We start from the raw sequence: 17612 nt of genomic DNA on the forward strand, positions 1-17612 counted from the left end.
AGAGGTCAATACAGGCTGTCGTTTCTTTTGGGTAACTGTTGTTTTTATCTTGACTTTGTCTCGGTTGATTTGGTGTGGGGACTGAGGTCTGCACTTTTGAGTGGCCCTTGGATCAGCAAAGCTTGGATTCAGTTGGACGTGTTTTCTACGGATGGTTTGTACATAATAGAAGACCCGGTAGAAAGTTAAATGTTGCTATGTACTTATGTGTATGTTGACAAAAAAAATCCGCTAATCAGCAAGAGTTGATCATTTGAGGGAAAAAGAAGTCGTTGGCAAGGGAGTTGGGAGGAACAAAACCCACATAGAGCTTGCTGCCCGCTGACCCATGCCAGTGGCCGTCACCTGTATCCTACCTCTTTGGGGGCCGTGCCCCACCATGCCTGGCCATGCATTCTTTTCTTGATCAAAGTTGCATTTACTTTTGCTCCTGTGGTGAGTTTGCGTTTAGGGTGTTCAAAGTTGACTTGCATAAAATCATAACACCATAAAATCATAAAATTCTGAGCTGAAAAAAATATGTACCACCCAAACACTCAAATTACAGCAACATTTCTATAATGGTACATATGAAATCATCACTTGAAAGTTTTATGATTTTATGTATTGAAAATTTCATGATTTCAACTTTGAACACCCTAGTTGATGCTCCCCATGGGCCAGAACCTCTGCCATCCCTGTGTGCCGCTGTTGCTGACAGTCTGAGGATCATGAGAGGGCATCTCTGGTTGTATAAACAGTGTTTGGAGACCATTTTGCAAATGTTTTGAAATTTGACTGAAGATTTTTATGCCAAACTTCTTAAGGAAAACTTCAAAACAAGCCAAAAGTCTGGTTGGAAGTAAATCCAAAGAGATGCAATTTTTTTTCGCGAGGAATTAAAGCTCAACAGAGTCGGTATTGGATACTGCACCAGATGACTCCAATAGCGTGTTGTAAGGCTCGCAGAGTTGGAAGATGTTCTGGTATCAAAATGGGATTGACATGGATGACAAAATTTGGTACAACTCGGCTGAATTACAGTTTAGACATAACAAGAAACAACAAGCGTGAAGGACAAAGTACTCCATAAAAAACACCATCCTCACTATCTGAGAGGAAGAAGAAGACTCAAGAGCCGGTGAGCTCAAGCCAAAGACCTCTATCAACGTGACCACCACCCCCAGCACCAAGCTCTTGCTGCTTGGACTTGCCAACAATCTCATCCCAAAGCTTCTTCAAATGATCACCATAATCAACTCTCATGAGGAAGAAAGGTCTCAATAGCTTGCCATTGATCCTTCCTAACATCGCTGATTCACCCAGATACAACTTGAGGATTGAAGGCTGGACTACAAAGATATTCCCCAACTCTCGAATCATCTCATATTGCTTGTTCAGGCCCGGGATATTGAACTTGGCAATCATGTCTTGGTACATTGTCAGATCCCTGTTTGTTATCCAACAAGGTTTAATCAGTTAACATCATCCTCTCAATAATTCTTACAGAAGTCGCTGCATGCCGCACACGCTTCCGTATGAGTTCTTGAAAAATCAAACTGGTCATTTTTTGGTTTGAAATCTAGCTTTTTCTGCTTCCCTAGACTGCTACTCAGCCAACTTAACACACCTAGAGACGCGCTAAGGAATTGGATTAGTACTACCCCAAGTCAAATATCCAAAATACAGAGAAGAAGCCGTCATTCTAGGGCTTTCTGAGCCACTGAATTGATGTTGTTTTTGATTCGGACCAGGATATGATTGTTAAATATTGACATCTCTCTTTGGATGTTCACACTGGCAGCAGCCAGTGGAACAATCACTGTCGTCACGTATTGTTGCCACAAATGCATCGTCATGTCGGCCGTCTTGATCACCGTCATCGGCTTCAGGCTTGGCTCAGCTTTGAGTTTGTAACTCGAGAATTGGGCCAAGGATGTTTTGAGTGCCGTTTTAACATATCCTTTAGAAAAGCTTTCTGCCAGTGTCTTGAGGAGTGAAAATAGATTTTATTTCTTCCCTTCAAAATATGGATGTGGAAAAAAACAGAGTAGATACGAGCTCAATCATCCGTCCGACACTCTCTGCGTGCCAAGTAAGCAATTTGTCAACGACATTCAAGTCCAACTGGCCATCACTTTCGCAGAGCTCAGGGGTGGTAGAGAGTTCTTCCGTCAATGGGTTGGTTGAATCATCAGCCGAGATCCCACTCTTTCAGTAAGGATTTGAGACCACTTGTTTGGGTAGTTCCAGGCGTTCCATTGGCAGAAGACGAAATTTGGTTGACCATTCAATCAAAAATCGTGTTTGTCGGTTTGGCTTCATTTCTTGCACACGACACAAGATAATACAAATCTGTCACTTATGCGCGTTTGCCATGAAATATATAAATATGACACTCAAAACCTCGCTGAGATAGGGAGATTACTTACGTGCCATCTTGCAAACTCAAGTAGATAGCTGACATATAACTCAGTCAAGATTTTGCACTCGCGTTCCTCATATCGACTATTGTCGAGATGTTGGCCGAAGAGTTCATCGAGTTGCTGATCCAGCATACCGGAGAGCGCAGAAATCGCAGGTCCACCGGTGATCAAATCGCGGACGGTCTCATGGCGACGATTGACCCTGTTGAAATTGGTTCTTGTGCCACCGGTATCGAGTTCGATGACGGGGAAGTTTTTTATGAGCTCGAAGGTGGTGCGGGCATAGCCGACGAAGCCACTCGCGGGGCCGAACAGGACTGAGGAAGCAGGAGTGTGCCATATCTGTCGGCCCGCTGTCCAAGTGCATCAACTCCTCCCGCGTCTTCCGCCGCTGTCGGCCTGTCGGCCTCGCTTGGCATGGAGACTTCTGACGAAGCCGGCAAAGAAGCCTTCTTGAGGAGAGCTGCGGCGACTGGTGGATCTGATGCTGCTGGTGGCCGGAAGAGCCCGCTGAAGGTTGTAGCTGCAGGCCTGGCTGTGCGCGCTGCAGGTCGGGACGGGTTAAGCGTGTTTGAGAGTTAATGCGAAGGTTGGAGAAGGCTAGTGAAGGCAGTATTGGCTGCAAAAACGTAGGAGCGTTACAAATGGGAGGCAAAGCAACGGCTGATGTGACGTACGAGTGTGAGTAACGTTGCACCACGGTGGGATGTTAGTGGAAGGCGATGATAGGGTGGTGTGGCAGTGGGTTGCAGATAGCAACGGTGGATGTGTACAATGTCGTGGCGAGGGTAACGGTGAAATTGATTCAGAGCAAGTCGAGGGAATGGCTGTGGTGATTCTAGCAACGCTGAGAAGGACCAAAAGCTTAAAAGAGAGGCAGCATTCAAGGTTATTGATTCCCCAGGGTGATTGGAGACGCTGCACTTCCAGCTATCCATCGCTCTCAACCCCTCCGCTGTTGCACATGCGCAGTCCGAGGGGCAAAGAGTGGGCCCCCCACTGGTCCGTGGCCTTTGCTGCGGGCTGGGGGCCTTCACGTCCATCCCTTTTGACCTGTGCACTTGAAGCAGGCTGGGGGGTGAGCCTGTGGGCACAGCATTGCTGATGTTGGAAGGCTGGGTTGAGATTTTTTTTTATTGTTGTATTCTTATGTAGGGGAAATTTTTGGTCTGTTAATTGCTTTTTTGTAAGGGGGAAACCCTTGATTTTTTTTCTTCTCATTTTTGTATTTATAGGGGGAACCCTTGATCTTTTTTTTTGTGATTTTGGAAAAACTGTGCCTTTAATAAACTTGGATGCATTTTGCTATTTATGCCATAAGGAGCAGATTGATCCAAGAGTTTATCTGGGCCTGCATTGGGAGGATCACTCCAATGCCCAATACTTATCCATCCCCACTGTTTCCTAATGCTATGGAAACGTGGAGCTTTGAGGGCCATACATATACCAAAAAATCACAAGCTTTTCAATGGTCTGGGAGGCGTGACCAGAATCAGAGCGCTTGTGGGTGATTTGGGGGTTGTAATGCCCTTCCCAGCCAAATGGCTGGTTGCGCTCACGCAAGATTTGGGACATTATATTGAATTCCCTCCTTTGGAGGCACTTTACGCCTCCTTGGAAGGAAGGGACTTGTGCTAAGTTAGGGGCAGCCCATGGGTCTCAGCCAATGAAGCAAAATAGCTTGGATTTCTGCATCTCCATTTTAGGATTAACTGCCAGATATCAGATTTTGCAGGGAAATCTAGGTCCCCAAAGCTGTTCCAGATTCCAGATTTCCCTGCAAAATCTGGAATTCCAGATTTATTCAAGTTCACGGGGAGTCCTCCATTTCCCCAAAACGCCAACCCAAACCTGGCTGGGTTTGGGCGGCCCACAGCCAACCCACCTGATTGCCATGCCTAGGTATGCCACAAAACTTTATTCCATGGTAAGAACCCATGGCAGACTGCTGATCATTCACCATGGTGGTGTTGATATCAACACCTGGGGGATGTTAGATTTTAAGGCTTGTTGCCATAGGATGAGGAAATTGAGGAAGAGGTTTTGAAATAGGAGCTGGGTTGATTCTCCTTTGATGGTACTTGGACCAAAAATGTGGTAAAAACAAGAAAAGGCTCCAACACCAGGAAAAAAAATAGTCACTTGATGACAAGTGACATCATGCCAGCTCCAGCGGGCTACCCACCATCTAACCACATCTCCCTCCCCCCCCCCCCCCCCCCATCTACTTACCTTTCAGGATTTCCACAGAAGATCCTCAGTTTTGGCTGGGCACCACTAATCCTCATTTCTGGTCAGCTGATACTCAGCTTTGGCTCCCAGCTCATGCTCAGCTTTGCTGCCCAGCTTATTCTCAGCTTTGGTGCCAAGCTTATGCTCAGCTTTGGTGCCAAGCTTATGCTCAGCGTTGGTGCCAAGCTTATGCTCAGCGTTGGTGCCCAGCTCATGCTCAGCTTTGAACCAGTCTTGGCCCAGCTGATTCTCAGCTTTAGTCCAGTCATGGCTCAACTTAGACTCAGATTAGGACTATCATTGGCCCAGCCAATGCTCAGCTTTGGACTAGTATTGGCTCAGCTGATTTTCAGCTTTCAATAAATCTTTTCCCAGACAATGCTAAGCTTCTGACCACTCCTGTAACAGCTGATTCTCAGCTGTGGACCAGCCTTGGCTTAGCAGATGCTCAGCTGTGGACCAGCCTACTACTCAGTCATAAAAGTAATTACTCCGCCGGTATTCCCTCTCCAAGTACATACTTACTAAAATAAGGGTACATACCCTTAAGGCTTACGCAACAATCAGCCCCTTTTCAAGGAGTCCATTGTTCTTCTTTTCACTCATTTTGCATCACACTCTGTGTTCCACCAGGATAATTCTCAGCAGCTTGAGTTTCTATTGAGCAAATTTCTTTTTTTTTTGACCAATGAGGAATATATGTCGGCTTGCTCCTTGATTTTCAATGTTGTACATAGAGCTGGCCTAGGAATTTTTTTCATTCATGTTGTTCTCATACCCCGCCACTTTTACCGTCACAAAAATACAATTCAAGAGACTTGCTTTTCTTGAGTGTAATGTTATACAGATCTAGGGTCCCTGATCAGTGAAACGCGAGTGAAGGGCTGAGAAGATGAACCATAGAGTGCATTGATTTTGATTTTGCACAAGTGAAAAAATGAAAATCACATGCATCACAATTGCAAATAAGAAAGATGAAACTGAGCAGCACAACAAGAGATTACAAGGGGTTCATCCTATGCTTATTCAGTTTAAATATTGTTGTTAGCAAAGTTAAAGAGATCCCACCCTTTGTTGAAACAAAGGCTAAATTCCAACTGACACTTCCAGTTGTGAATGCAAGAGTGAAATACTGATGTACCAAAATGCAGCCAATCTGCTGCCTCATGTAGTAAACATGTGGTGCTGGAAGGACATGAATTACTTGCATTGTTTGAATAGAGGATCCAAAGGAAAAGAGTGCTCACCAAATCATTAATTTGTTTCAGTCTACAGCCTATATTTTAAAGGACCCATACCTCTCTCTCTGAATCAACATCCTGCAAGATCTGATTCATGATGCCCAAAGGGTACTCCTGCTTCTCCCCCCCACCAGTAATTTTGGAAAGATAAATAGCGGCATCATGCCTACAGCAGCCCCCCATCAACCTGGTGTTGTCGCAGGCCTTCCAAGTTGATTTACTTCTCTTGTCAGCGGCTTTATGTGCATTTGCACATTGATTGGCCGAATAATTTGTATTTTAAATTATTGAAAACAAAATGAGAAAGCTTAAGCTATTACAAATCAATAGGGAAAACTTGCTGTGTTGTGAGCTTGGTACAATTCTTCCTGCACCAAAACAATCATTTTTAGTATGCTTCCTGTTACATTAACAAAATCTAAGTAGAAGATAAAGAAACATGGATTGATATCAGGTCCACAATACAATAATGACAGCTTGATTATTTGCAGTAATAGAAGAGTTTAGACATATCTTTCCCCCAGTCAGTTGTTGTACAATGTCTACAACTTGCACAATAGATATGCGCTGTGAGCCTGAGTCTCTATAGTGACAGCAGGACACAAGAAAAAAAAGGGGGGAATATTTAGATTTCTTTGGATAAAGAAAATACAAATATAAGAGAGAGAGAGAAAGAGAGAAAGAGACTGAGAAGATTCAAGATTAAGCAGATTATCAAGTTTATTCTGGTGGGAATGCACGTCCACTGGCAATGCTGCCTCTTTAAAAGAGTGCTGCCAAGCTGTGCTAGAGAGTGCAACAGCCTCCTCTCACCAAAGAAACGTGGAGTGCTTCTGGATTAGAAAAGTTTAATCCAGCCACAATTTTTTAGTTTCCTTCTGGATAGTCAAGGTTCTTTAAAGGGAAACCTATGTGGTTTGTTTCTTACAAAAACCACAGAAGAAGAATGATGTAAAGCAGGTGCAGACCTGTGATCAAGGATAAGGCAAAGGCCGGCAAGGAAGACTGGATCAAGCAGACACAGAGTTGTACCTCTGAGATGAACAAGGTTCAGTGAAAGAAGTTACTTACTGTCAATATCCTAGGTGCCTGTGACGGTAGGTATACTGGGAGTGTGGTAATCTCTTTGGTGGTGATCCTGGGGTTATCTGGGGTGTGGTTCTGGTGTGCTGAAGTCTGTAGATCCTCCTCAGGCAAGGGGGATCCTGACTACAAAAATTTTCAGTTTGCTTATGTAATTTACATATGTACATGTGGTTTGGCACGCCTGGTAGCGCTTACATGTCACAACTGCGCATGCGCGCCACAACTCAAGAACTCAGGGAAGGAGTAGAGTTACAAAGAAAGGGTGAGTTGTAACTAAGGTTAAAAATGCATGAGGAAACAGAATATGAAGTCAAAACAAGGTTATCTCTTAAGATGAAAAAGATATAAGGTAATTCATATGTAACAAAGTAGAAAAGGTGGCTTTTAGGTCAGCTGTGTTGACTCTAAGGCTGACATGCGCAATGGAGCGCTGGCATCACCTCAGCACAGTTCTTTTGATCAATAGTGGCATTACCACTTACATGGTAATGGTCTATGCTCTAAGGGTTCACGGTTGTGATTGCTGGCATCAAAATGTTCCACCTACAATCAATTTTTGGTTTCAACAGGGTTGTCTGCACCCTTGTTGGCACAGTTGAGTCTGTCTTGCAGTATCTGGTGTGCGGAAATTATCACAGGGTTGAAGTGTTGACTGGTTGAGGTCCTTGTCCACTAGCAAATTGTTCAAGCCTTTCATATTTGTGAATCCTATATTCAAACAATGTGATCCTTGGGCGGTAATAAGACCTTCACTCACAAAAAATTCCTGACATTTTTGCTGTATTCCGGATTGTTCTGTTGGGCTTTGAGAGATAGGCATACAGGGATCCATGTTAGCATGCACATAAAAGTGATTGATATTTCAGAAAGCTTACACAAGGTAGAGGGAATCAAATAAGTTGTATGCTGTTAGTAGAGATCAGTTTCAGTGCGCATACAAGAGAAACTTGACTTAGCCGGTCATTTGGGATATGTACATATCTACAAGTGTGGAACTAGTCTTAAAAGAGAAACTTGAGAATTGACGAGACATTTGACCTACATTCCATTCTGCACTTCTGGTACTATCTTCTAATACTTGTTTCAAGGAGGTGTAATAAATGGAAGAAAACTTAGTTTTAATTGAGTATTATCCACCATTTCCTCTAGGGTGTATAGGAAAATTCTGGGGAATCTTCTCAGCCCACCCAAGTCTAGGGAAAAAATTGAGTTGCAATGTTATTAACTCAATTAGGCTAGAGGAGTAACAGCATATTGTGTTTGTGAACATAAATGAGGAGGGTCTGCAAGGCAAAACCTAATTCTCAGGGTAAGAAATTTCAATTTGAGGCTGAGCCCTTGGACGCAAAACCTAATTATCAAGGTAAGAAATTTTAATTTGAGCCTGAGCCCTTGGCGCGAATACCCAATCCTTACAATTTGTATGGTGTTTCAAGCCTGTCTGGGCACTCACCAAATTTTGGCCAAAAAAAGGCCAAGTGCGCGTGGCCGACGCTAAAGCCCGCTTGGCCAATCCTCAAGCCCACCTGGCACACTCCCAACCCCCGCTTGGCATATTGCAAAGTGGGCGGGGTTTGGCACAAAGCCCCGCTGGGCCGATTTCAAGCAAGGGTGCCACGCACGCCAGTCACTGTGCCGGCCATCAAGGAGAGAATTTTCCCTCCTCGATGGTCGGTCTACAAACCGGTCATCGAGAAGGGAAGACTCCCTTCTTGATGATCAATACAAGTATTGCCCACCGCAAAGGGAGTCCTTCCTCCCCGATGACCAGCCTACAGACCAACCATCAAGAAGGCAAAGCTCCCTTGTCAATGTCCAATGTGCAATGTCAAGAAGGGAGAACATTTCCCCTCCTCAAGGGCACATTGTTCTTGCCTTTTGAGGCAGAGACAAGGGCTGGGGTCTCATGACCGGCGTGTTGCCATTGGCCCAGCACTTGATCTCGGCCAAGCGGGACTTGGCTGTGTGTCAAGCTCTGTCCCCCGCGCAAGCTGCCCAATCAAGCCCGCTGGGCACATACCCAACCTCCGGAGGCACTCGGCCAAGCGGGAGTTGGGTATGTGCCCAGACGCGCTTGCAACACCATACACAAAAAACAATAATACAATAGTGCTGCAACCACAATCTAGCCTTTCCACAGATTATTAAGATGAAGAATAAGAGCTGTTGTCTCTTCTAATAGCCCAGTTCACGTTGGTCTTTGACCAGCAAGATTTTAATTAGAATCATGCGTGTTTAATGTCAGCTCTTGCTGAAAGCCGGACTAACACGGCCATTTTTAAGCTTTTTAAGCTTACTTTTTTATCAATCAGCAACACCAATTTTAGTCGGGGGCATAAAATGCCCCAACTTGAACCGGGCTAATTGACGGTCTTCATAGGTTCGGATGGAAAATTTGTAACAGCTAGATTTCCATTGCCCTACTTCACATATGTTGGTGTTTGATACACCCAGGGTGTTGCGTAGGGAAGCGCCTCCTACTCTAAAAGAGTGACCTATTGAGCCATCAAATTTCCCTTGTCGTAGTACCAACTGGATGCACTTAAGGGTTTCTCCCCGCGTTAAATGACAACGTGTTACCCCTTCGCAGTAGCCAAAAAGTGAAGTTATCAAGCCTTTAGCTTCCATGAGGCGGCGTTCAATCGCGGCCACCAGACAAAGCATGCTCTTAAGACTATGGAGGACAAGTTTTTGTGGAATTCCTGGCGTCGCGACTTCGCGTTCCGTATGGTAGTGTACTTGTTCCTCCCAAAATCAGTTTGCATTTGCCTTACATCGGATTTCAGGATTGAATATGCTATATTGAGTTCCCCGGTGCGCGTACTGTATGTGAATTCTCCTAGGCTTGGGGTCTCGGTGCCGCCGAATGGATGGTGAGAGATGCTTTATTGGCCGCCGCGGCTGCTTCAGATTATGGAGGTAGGTAGCTGGAGGATATGGACGGTTGAGTTTCTCCAGAGATCTTGTCTTGGTTTCTCTTCTTCTTGGTCAAGTTCACCCTCCATTTGCCTCGTATACTCGTAGTCGCTGTTGACCCGCCTCTCCCCCTTTGTCAAACTCAGGACAACAACCGAAGAAACAAAAGAAATATATATATATATATATATATATATATAAATAGAAACAGATCCTTTTGAATATTATGATATACAGATCCTTTTGAATATTATGATATAGTTCCCTTATTTACGAACCTCTACACAGAAACACTCATTTAGACAATGGATGACTTCCCGTCATCATTTAGAGAGCTCTAGATACCTCTCTAAATCCTAAATTAAGACACCTATCAAAAACTCAACCAGTGCACATGAAAGTAATGAACTGTAGGGCTAGGAAAACATTTCCCTTTTTGTCAAAAATTAAGGATTTGGACGTGTAAATTGAGATCTGGGAGGCTCCCAGACTCAACGGGAAGTCCTCCAATCTAACTTTCTTAAATATTTCTCTCGAACATAAATAGCTCCTTCAGATTGTAAAACTTTTCCCTTTTCTCAAGAGACTTATTTTGTTATTTCCTCTTTTCTTTCAAAAAATCATCGACAAAATTTCCAAAAAGAAAGCAATATCATTTTTTATATTTCGCGTCTCTCAAAATTAGTACAAAGGTTACGCGCGTCCGAAAGTCAGAAAAAGAAAGTTTAAAAAGTCAGAAAGTACAATAGTTTAAGATCAGCGAGCGAAATTAGCGGTTTCTTTACACCCTTCCCCTACCCAAACCGGTGCCGCCGCCGCCACGAGAAGCAGTCCCGGAGTTGATTTTAACGCTGGCTTGAGCAGTGAAATCGTCATCGGTTTTGATTAATTCACGTTCGTTCCCAGAGGGTCCTTTGGTCAACTGGCCACGGCCGGCGGCAAAGTCAAAGATGAGCTATCGGTTTTCATCGAGTTGATAGCCTTGTAGATTGAGTTCAATATTTGGGTCGTGCACTTATTGAGATAGCGGCCGGGTACGATTCACAACAATAAGGGACCTGTTCAAACTGCAATAAGAGGTCAAACCAAGATTAGCTGGGTCATAGAGAAATGTGTGAGTGGGGACTTCATGAGTTGGGTGGACTTTGTGAGGGGAACGCAACCCAAATTCCGTGGAATCCATGGAATCCACGGAAGAAAAAAGGCCCCCCAAACCTCTCTGAAGCCTTTCCTGTGCGCGGGTAAAAGCCTCAACATAAACTTCGGGGTGTTCGCGGATGCCCTCTCGACCCCCGGGCTACACCCTTATGGGGCTACCCGAGCGGGGGGAGCTACCCGGTTTTACCTCCAACAGGACGTCTGGCCGCGGCGATACATCGGAGGCCGCGGACAGCGGTTAGGTTTCAAATAGAGAGACCGCTCGACTTCGCCAGGGCCCATCCAAGCACAGCGCCCCACCCCTAGCAACCACACCGAAGCCGCTCGCCCCACGTCAGTCGAGACCCTCAACAAAGCCGGTCAGATCGATCCTGCGCTCTATTGATCAAGTCAGTCTTCCTCTCTTCCCTGCCGAACCGCTCATCTCAGTCTGACCTATGTTGTATGAATCGTGATCTCTCAATAGAATGATTATTCCCAAAGAAGATCGTCGTACAATCTACGAAAACCTCTTCAAGGATGGTGTGATGGTCGCCAAGAAGGACTACGATGCTCCTACACACGTCGAATTGGATGTCAAGAACTTGTACGTGATCAAGGCGTGCCAATCCTTGAACTCTCGGGGATTCATCAAGACTCAGTTCTCGTGGAAGGTACGTCATCTTCGAATCACTCAATCAAATAACAATTATCACTTCGAGAAGAAAATAGTTTGCTCAAATACCAAAATCATTTTTACGCTTTTGCTGTCCAAAAACACAGTTTTACTACTACACCTTGACTGACGAAGGCATTGAATACCTTCGGGAATGGTGAGTCAGCGCTTAACGAGAGAACCAAGAAGGCCAGAACTGACTGAGCATGATAATCGTGATGGCAGGCTGAACCTCCCCTCGGAGATCGTCCCGGCGACCTTCAAGAAAGTCCAACGAGCCACCCCGGCTGGACGTCCCCAACAATCTAGCGGAGCCTACCGTCCCCCTCGTGGCGACGGAGGTGCCGATCGGGAAGGATACCGCAAGAAGGAATCCGGCGCCGACGGCGGTTTCCGTCCCCGATTCGCCGGAATCGGACGGGGTGCTCCCGCCGGTGACGCCCCTGCTGCCGGTGGTTGGTGATCACTTAATTCAACATTGGCTCTGCAATTCAATCCCAAGTCGCACTACCGCCGAGCCAACCAACTTTTGTCAGCTGGCCTTCGTGTCACCTCGTGCCCTGCTGTCCTAGTTGGACGCCGTGCCTTTTGCGTTCCTCACTTGACACAAGCCCCCACCCCATGGACCCACTCACATGGCTTGTGCGGGAGCACTTGCGCCATATACGAGTCCCCACTGTTGGCCACACACAATAGATTGAATTTCAATCCTTTTTAGTGTAACCAAGTTGCGTTGAGTGAGCAAGGCTTGTGATCCGGTCAGCGCAGTGTGCCTGTCAGCCGGCCGGCAGCGGCCGGCGCACTCGCGCGGAGGACAGGCTGGGCAAAATGCTGTCGTAATATAGATATATATTGGATGACTTCCCGTCATATCTGAGACCCTTCCAGTTGATGATATAGACCCGAAGAGTTTAGATTTTTGCAGAGAAATCTAGCTTTTTGAGCTTCAGATCACTTCTGGGAGGCCCTCAGATCTCAAAGGGAAGTCACCCATTACATACTACAAGACTAGATGTGAGAAGGGAAAGGAAATAAAGGAGAATAGAATGCCTCAAAGGTTGACAATGTCCCTCTTCTTCCTGGCGAGAAAACTCAATTAGATACATTTATAAGATGAGGATTGGACTCCAGAGTTATGAGCCTGGTTGTGATCTGGCTATTGTTTAGGCTTGTGCAGGGAGATAAAACTTCAAGGTTACTTGCAAGACACGATAAGTGAGCCCCAATAGATGTTTTGCTTGCATTCCGCATGCCACAATGCCTTGCGACTGTGCATATCAAACCGTCTGATCCTCAGAACGCCCTGCTTGGGACATCAAATATTGGCCACTAAAATTAATGAGCTCATTGCCCCCAGGTAATTATCGCAAACAATATGTTCTAGCTTCGATTGGTGTGGGGTGTCAGGTTGTCTCCTGTAAAGGGGGAGCTTAGCTGAACTCCATAGACCCCTAGATCGTCCTTGGTCCTGGATTGACGGTTTATGTCGATGTTACGGCTGATATGGCCATAAGGTCCTTGGTCACTCAACTTTGCACCACCGTCCCAGATGCTAACTCATCAACGGCACTGGCGCCCTCACAGGTAAACTTCATAAATCGAGCTCTCCTTCAGATATTTATACACCTGACCACCTCTCGAGGCCAACCGACGAGAGCGCAAAATCGTGACGACTTGCTCTGGATGAAAGAAGCCCCAATGAGCTTGTTATCACTTCCCGTCGAGCTCGTGGAACACATTGCGGATCACCTTCAAGGGCAAATCTGGCCTCCGGTGGACAGTGCCATCACCGATTGGAGCAGTTACCCTTCGTTGTCAGCTCAGCGAGACTTGTGCGCGCTCTCCCTGGTATGTCGAGCTCTGAACAGGATCGCAAGACCCCGGCTTCTGAGGAATGTTATGCACGATTTCAAAAGCCGGTCCATCTGTGAAGCGAGGTTTGATCCGCATCGATATCGATGGCTATCTCCTCAAAGCTTCCCCTCGCAGTCAACTCCTCAGTGGATCCGGGTTCTCTATCTGCACGACTTGTTCCGCGATCTCGATCCGGCGATAGAGACGAAAAACATGGCGGAGCTCTTGCAAAGCCTTTCTGGAGTAGAAGTATTAGTGGCCACGGGCTTTTGCGCATCGGTACTACTCCATACTCTCAGCACATTTCCGCTAGGCGAGATGGGCTCGTTGAAGGTCTTCAAGATATACAGCTATTCGATGACTGTCAAGTCAATACTGGCTGCGTTTCGCATATTTCCTAACCTCACCAGTCTAACAATAGATGTTGTCAACATTGAAGGCACCGGAACGATCCCATACCATGCTTTACCTGCAAGACCTTCCACGATTACCCAACTCGATCTTTGCGCTCGTTTATATGCACCAGAAGAATATGATTCCTTGTGTGACGTTTTAAGGCATATAGTCCCGACTCTCAAAGTGGTACACATTCATGGTGAATATTCAGAAGAATTGCATCAAGTCGTATCAACCTTAAAGCTATCGCCTGTTGAAAGTCTACTCTTGAATTTCAGAAACAAGTTCCCAGAAAGCTTGCTATCGATAAGACTTCCAACTCTCAAGACTCTATCTATCTCGACCTACGGCTACACAAGCCCTCACCTATGGGAATCCAAGCTGGCCGAATCAATTTCCAGATTGATAGTCCGATCTAGTGGATATCCCGTCGACATCAATCGACTGGACTGCACATTCCAGATACCCAATTTGAAAGTTCTTCAGCTCCAATCACTTTGTAAAATCCGTAATCAAGAGGAAGAAAGAAGATGGAACACACGGCTCGGAGAATGGTGCTCGAGGAGGGGAGTCTTATTTGTAAATCAGAATCCAGACAGTAATATCATCACACCACAGGATGATTATAGGTATCTTGAACTGCAGGAAGAAGACTAGATGTTTTTCAACGATACAGCCTATCAAATTCTACAATCAGCTTAAGAATCAAAATTTTGAGCACATAATTGATGATCAGGATTCAGGAACATAAGCAGTATATCATTTTTTTTTCCTTCTTGGACCTTATAGAAAAACATTGAGTGAGAAATTAAGGCTTTGTTTGGAGCCAATATAAATATAGGTGATATAATCATTGGTTAATTCAATGAAAACTACAAAATTCAACATAAAGCCTCCAAATATTTTTTCTAGGCAACCTACAATACTGGTCTCTTCAATTATGAAGTCAGATTCAACTGATTCAGCCATATTCAGTACTGTAGTACCATTATATCGCTTTTGACCAAAACAAAGCAATATAATGGTATTATGGTGCTGAAGATGGCTGAATCAGTTAAATCTGACTTCATAGTTGATGAGACCAGTACTGTAGGTTTCCTCCAAAAAAATAGGATTCTTTATGTTGAGTTTTGTATTTTTTATTGAATTTACAAGTGATTATATCACCTATATTTATATTGGCTCCAAACGGGGCCTAATAGTTTTTTTATTAATTATTGGGTACATGTACAATTTGATCCTTTCCATGAGTTTCTTCTACATTTCAAGAATCAAACAAGAAAGATTGAATGAATCTCTTACATATGTCTTCATGAAATTTGTGGGCTCATCTATTTAATGGCAAGTGTAAAACATGTCACACTCTCAAAACATTTCACCTGGCAACAAAGGGCAGTGAGGTTACCAATAGCAGTAACAGTGTTTTAGCCATTTTTGTTACATTTACTTGTAAAAGCAGTGCACTATGTTGTTGCACCAACATAAGAGCTTTTTTGTGTTTGTTGTGTGATAAGCGCATGCAGAGCACCAGATAAAAAGTGCAATTTAGGCTGGGAACATCTTTTTTCTCTAGTTATTGCATTATCCAATGGATAACATGCGGGTTAACCAGTAACAGCCTAAAAAAGACAGGCCAATTGTGTTATGTGCAACACCAAAAAAGAGCCTGTTACTACTAATGTTGTTGAGATGAACTTTGACTGGAGCAGCAAGTATGAGCAGAGTGGGTGCATTGGAAAGGATGAGGAAAAGATTTTCCAGCTGCTGCTACTCCAGGTTAAGTAGTAGAATGAAATGAAAGACAGGATGTCACAATATGTGACAGAAGAAAGAAATGAAGATCAAAGCAGACACCAAGACGCACAACCTCAACAAATGTTACAGGTAGCAGTGGATAACAGAGATAGTTACTTTACACAAATGATGTGGATAACCCAATGTAATGTAACTGCCCTATGTTGCAGCTGGCAGGCAAAATCCAGTGACCCCTGGAGCAGATAACTTTGTATTTTGCTACACCAACTGCACTTCTCACATGCCTAACACTCATTTCACCCTTTAATTCATGGTCCATCCCCTTTCAAATGATTTTATAATTGACATAGTTTATATATGCTTCCATATAGTCAACCTCAACAAGCCTCATGTATCTGTTGTACTCATTGAAGTCTATTGTTCCCCAGACTTCCAGAAGAGACAAAAATAATATCAACATTTTGTTTAATCATTCCTCTTGAGCTTGGATATACATCACCCCATGACTACTTCAAGCTGGGTTGACCTCTCAAATCAACACATCACTGTCTGGATTTCCAACCAGGAACTTTTAAAACCTTATTGTTGGCTGGATGTAAGTTATTTGGATTGGATTTGGCGCCTTCTGCGGCTTGGAGCTGCTGCTCAATCCCAGCAAACTTCTATTGAGTGGACCAGCCTCCTCCCTGGAGTAACCCACCACTGACAAAGCAGAAACCCTCATTGGTTACATGCAATTCTTGAATCTCTGTTTGCAGCCATTGCATCAGAGGCATTAGCACCATGTAAAACATGAGCTGGATATCTATTGGGCAACATTGAGTCAGATCTGTTGAGACTCATGTACTACATATGTACTTCAGAAATATCAGATCTGTTGAAACTCCATTGTTGCACTGGGCATACAGTGCCCCCCACGACTTCTGAACTACCCCTACAGGGGGGTTCCAAATTTTGGAGATTTTTTTTCCAAAAAATCTTTTAAAAGTGGGCTGATGCTGGGCTCTTTTTGGCCCATTTTTTGATGCAAATGTCACATTTCACCAACCAGACCTGGTAACATGCATGATAATAGTCCAAAGTCATTCAAATTTCACTGGACCCGCTGCCAAGAGAGCAATGAAGAAATATTCTTCACATTGCCACATTCCAAAGAGTGTACTGATGGATATGGCAATCATCAATAACTAAGGAGGTACACATTTAAATAAATACCTACACCTGTAGTATGTATGTACATAGATAATTTAGTCTCTAAATACATAATAAATATTCTATAAGTCCATAGTACATGTCTATAACCACATACTATGGTCTTAAAACCAGCTGTTCCAAATTTTGCATCTGAAAAAAATGAAACTTTTTTTTGAGGCATTGCACAGACTTCAAAGTTATATTTTTGAGTTCTCCTACGTCTGTAGGGCTCAAAAATGTATAGTTTACATGTGATACATGTCTGGTGACTTTGAACACATTGTTCAAAGTTCAATTTTTTTTTGCAGGTGCGGGGTAGTTGAGAAGTCGTGGGGGGCACTGTACTCCACTGGAGGGACAACAGCCTCCTCTCTGATAATCAGGGAGTTTGAACACTTTGTATCAAATGTATGGGTGGCTTGAATTGATGAATTCCCACTCTCCAAATGGCATGTTTTGGGGGGAGATGCTGGGAGGAAACTTCTGTTTGACTGAATTTGACCCGCAAGTAAGGTCCAACCTTTCCCTCTATATCAGCCAATTTAGACAACAGGAAGTCCCCCAATCATAGCTGAAGCTAGCTCTAAGATGTCAGCTGCCAGCTCAATATGTATTCCCCTAACTTCTTCTATGGCATGTATAGCTGAGCAATTCCAAACCCAGCCAGGGGTGAGAATGAGATGCTGTGAGTTCTGTCCATTTCTGGCTTCAATCATTCAA

The 17612-nt window shown here is 44.4% G+C and overlaps 3 protein-coding genes across 3 annotated transcripts; 2 read left to right on the forward strand and 1 right to left on the reverse strand.

Moving 5' to 3' along the window:
- Positions 1-1110: 1110 nt before the first annotated feature.
- PtA15_6A511 (uncharacterized protein) lies at positions 1111-2537 on the reverse strand (the record flags this gene model as incomplete). The annotated part of the gene is made up of 4 exons (XM_053170225.1): positions 1111-1429; positions 1756-1967; positions 2038-2190; positions 2412-2537. The coding sequence occupies 4 exons, from the start codon at positions 2535-2537 to the stop codon at positions 1111-1113; spliced, it is 810 nt and encodes a 269-aa protein (XP_053021437.1).
- An 8968-nt stretch (positions 2538-11505) lies between these two features.
- Positions 11506-12156, forward strand: PtA15_6A512 (uncharacterized protein; the record flags this gene model as incomplete). The annotated part of the gene is made up of 3 exons (XM_053170226.1): positions 11506-11691; positions 11801-11850; positions 11919-12156. 3 exons carry the CDS (start codon positions 11506-11508, stop codon positions 12154-12156), a joined length of 474 nt encoding a protein of 157 aa, XP_053021438.1.
- Positions 12157-13196: 1040 nt separating this feature from the next.
- On the forward strand, positions 13197-14600 carry PtA15_6A513 (uncharacterized protein; the record flags this gene model as incomplete). Its single annotated transcript, XM_053170227.1, has 1 exon — positions 13197-14600. The coding sequence occupies one exon, from the start codon at positions 13197-13199 to the stop codon at positions 14598-14600; it is 1404 nt and encodes a 467-aa protein (XP_053021439.1).
- Positions 14601-17612: the final 3012 nt, after the last annotated feature.

The sequence above is a fragment of the Puccinia triticina genome, chromosome 6A (genome assembly GCF_026914185.1).
Source record: "Puccinia triticina chromosome 6A, complete sequence".
NCBI classification, from domain to species: Eukaryota; Fungi; Basidiomycota; class Pucciniomycetes; order Pucciniales; family Pucciniaceae; genus Puccinia; species Puccinia triticina.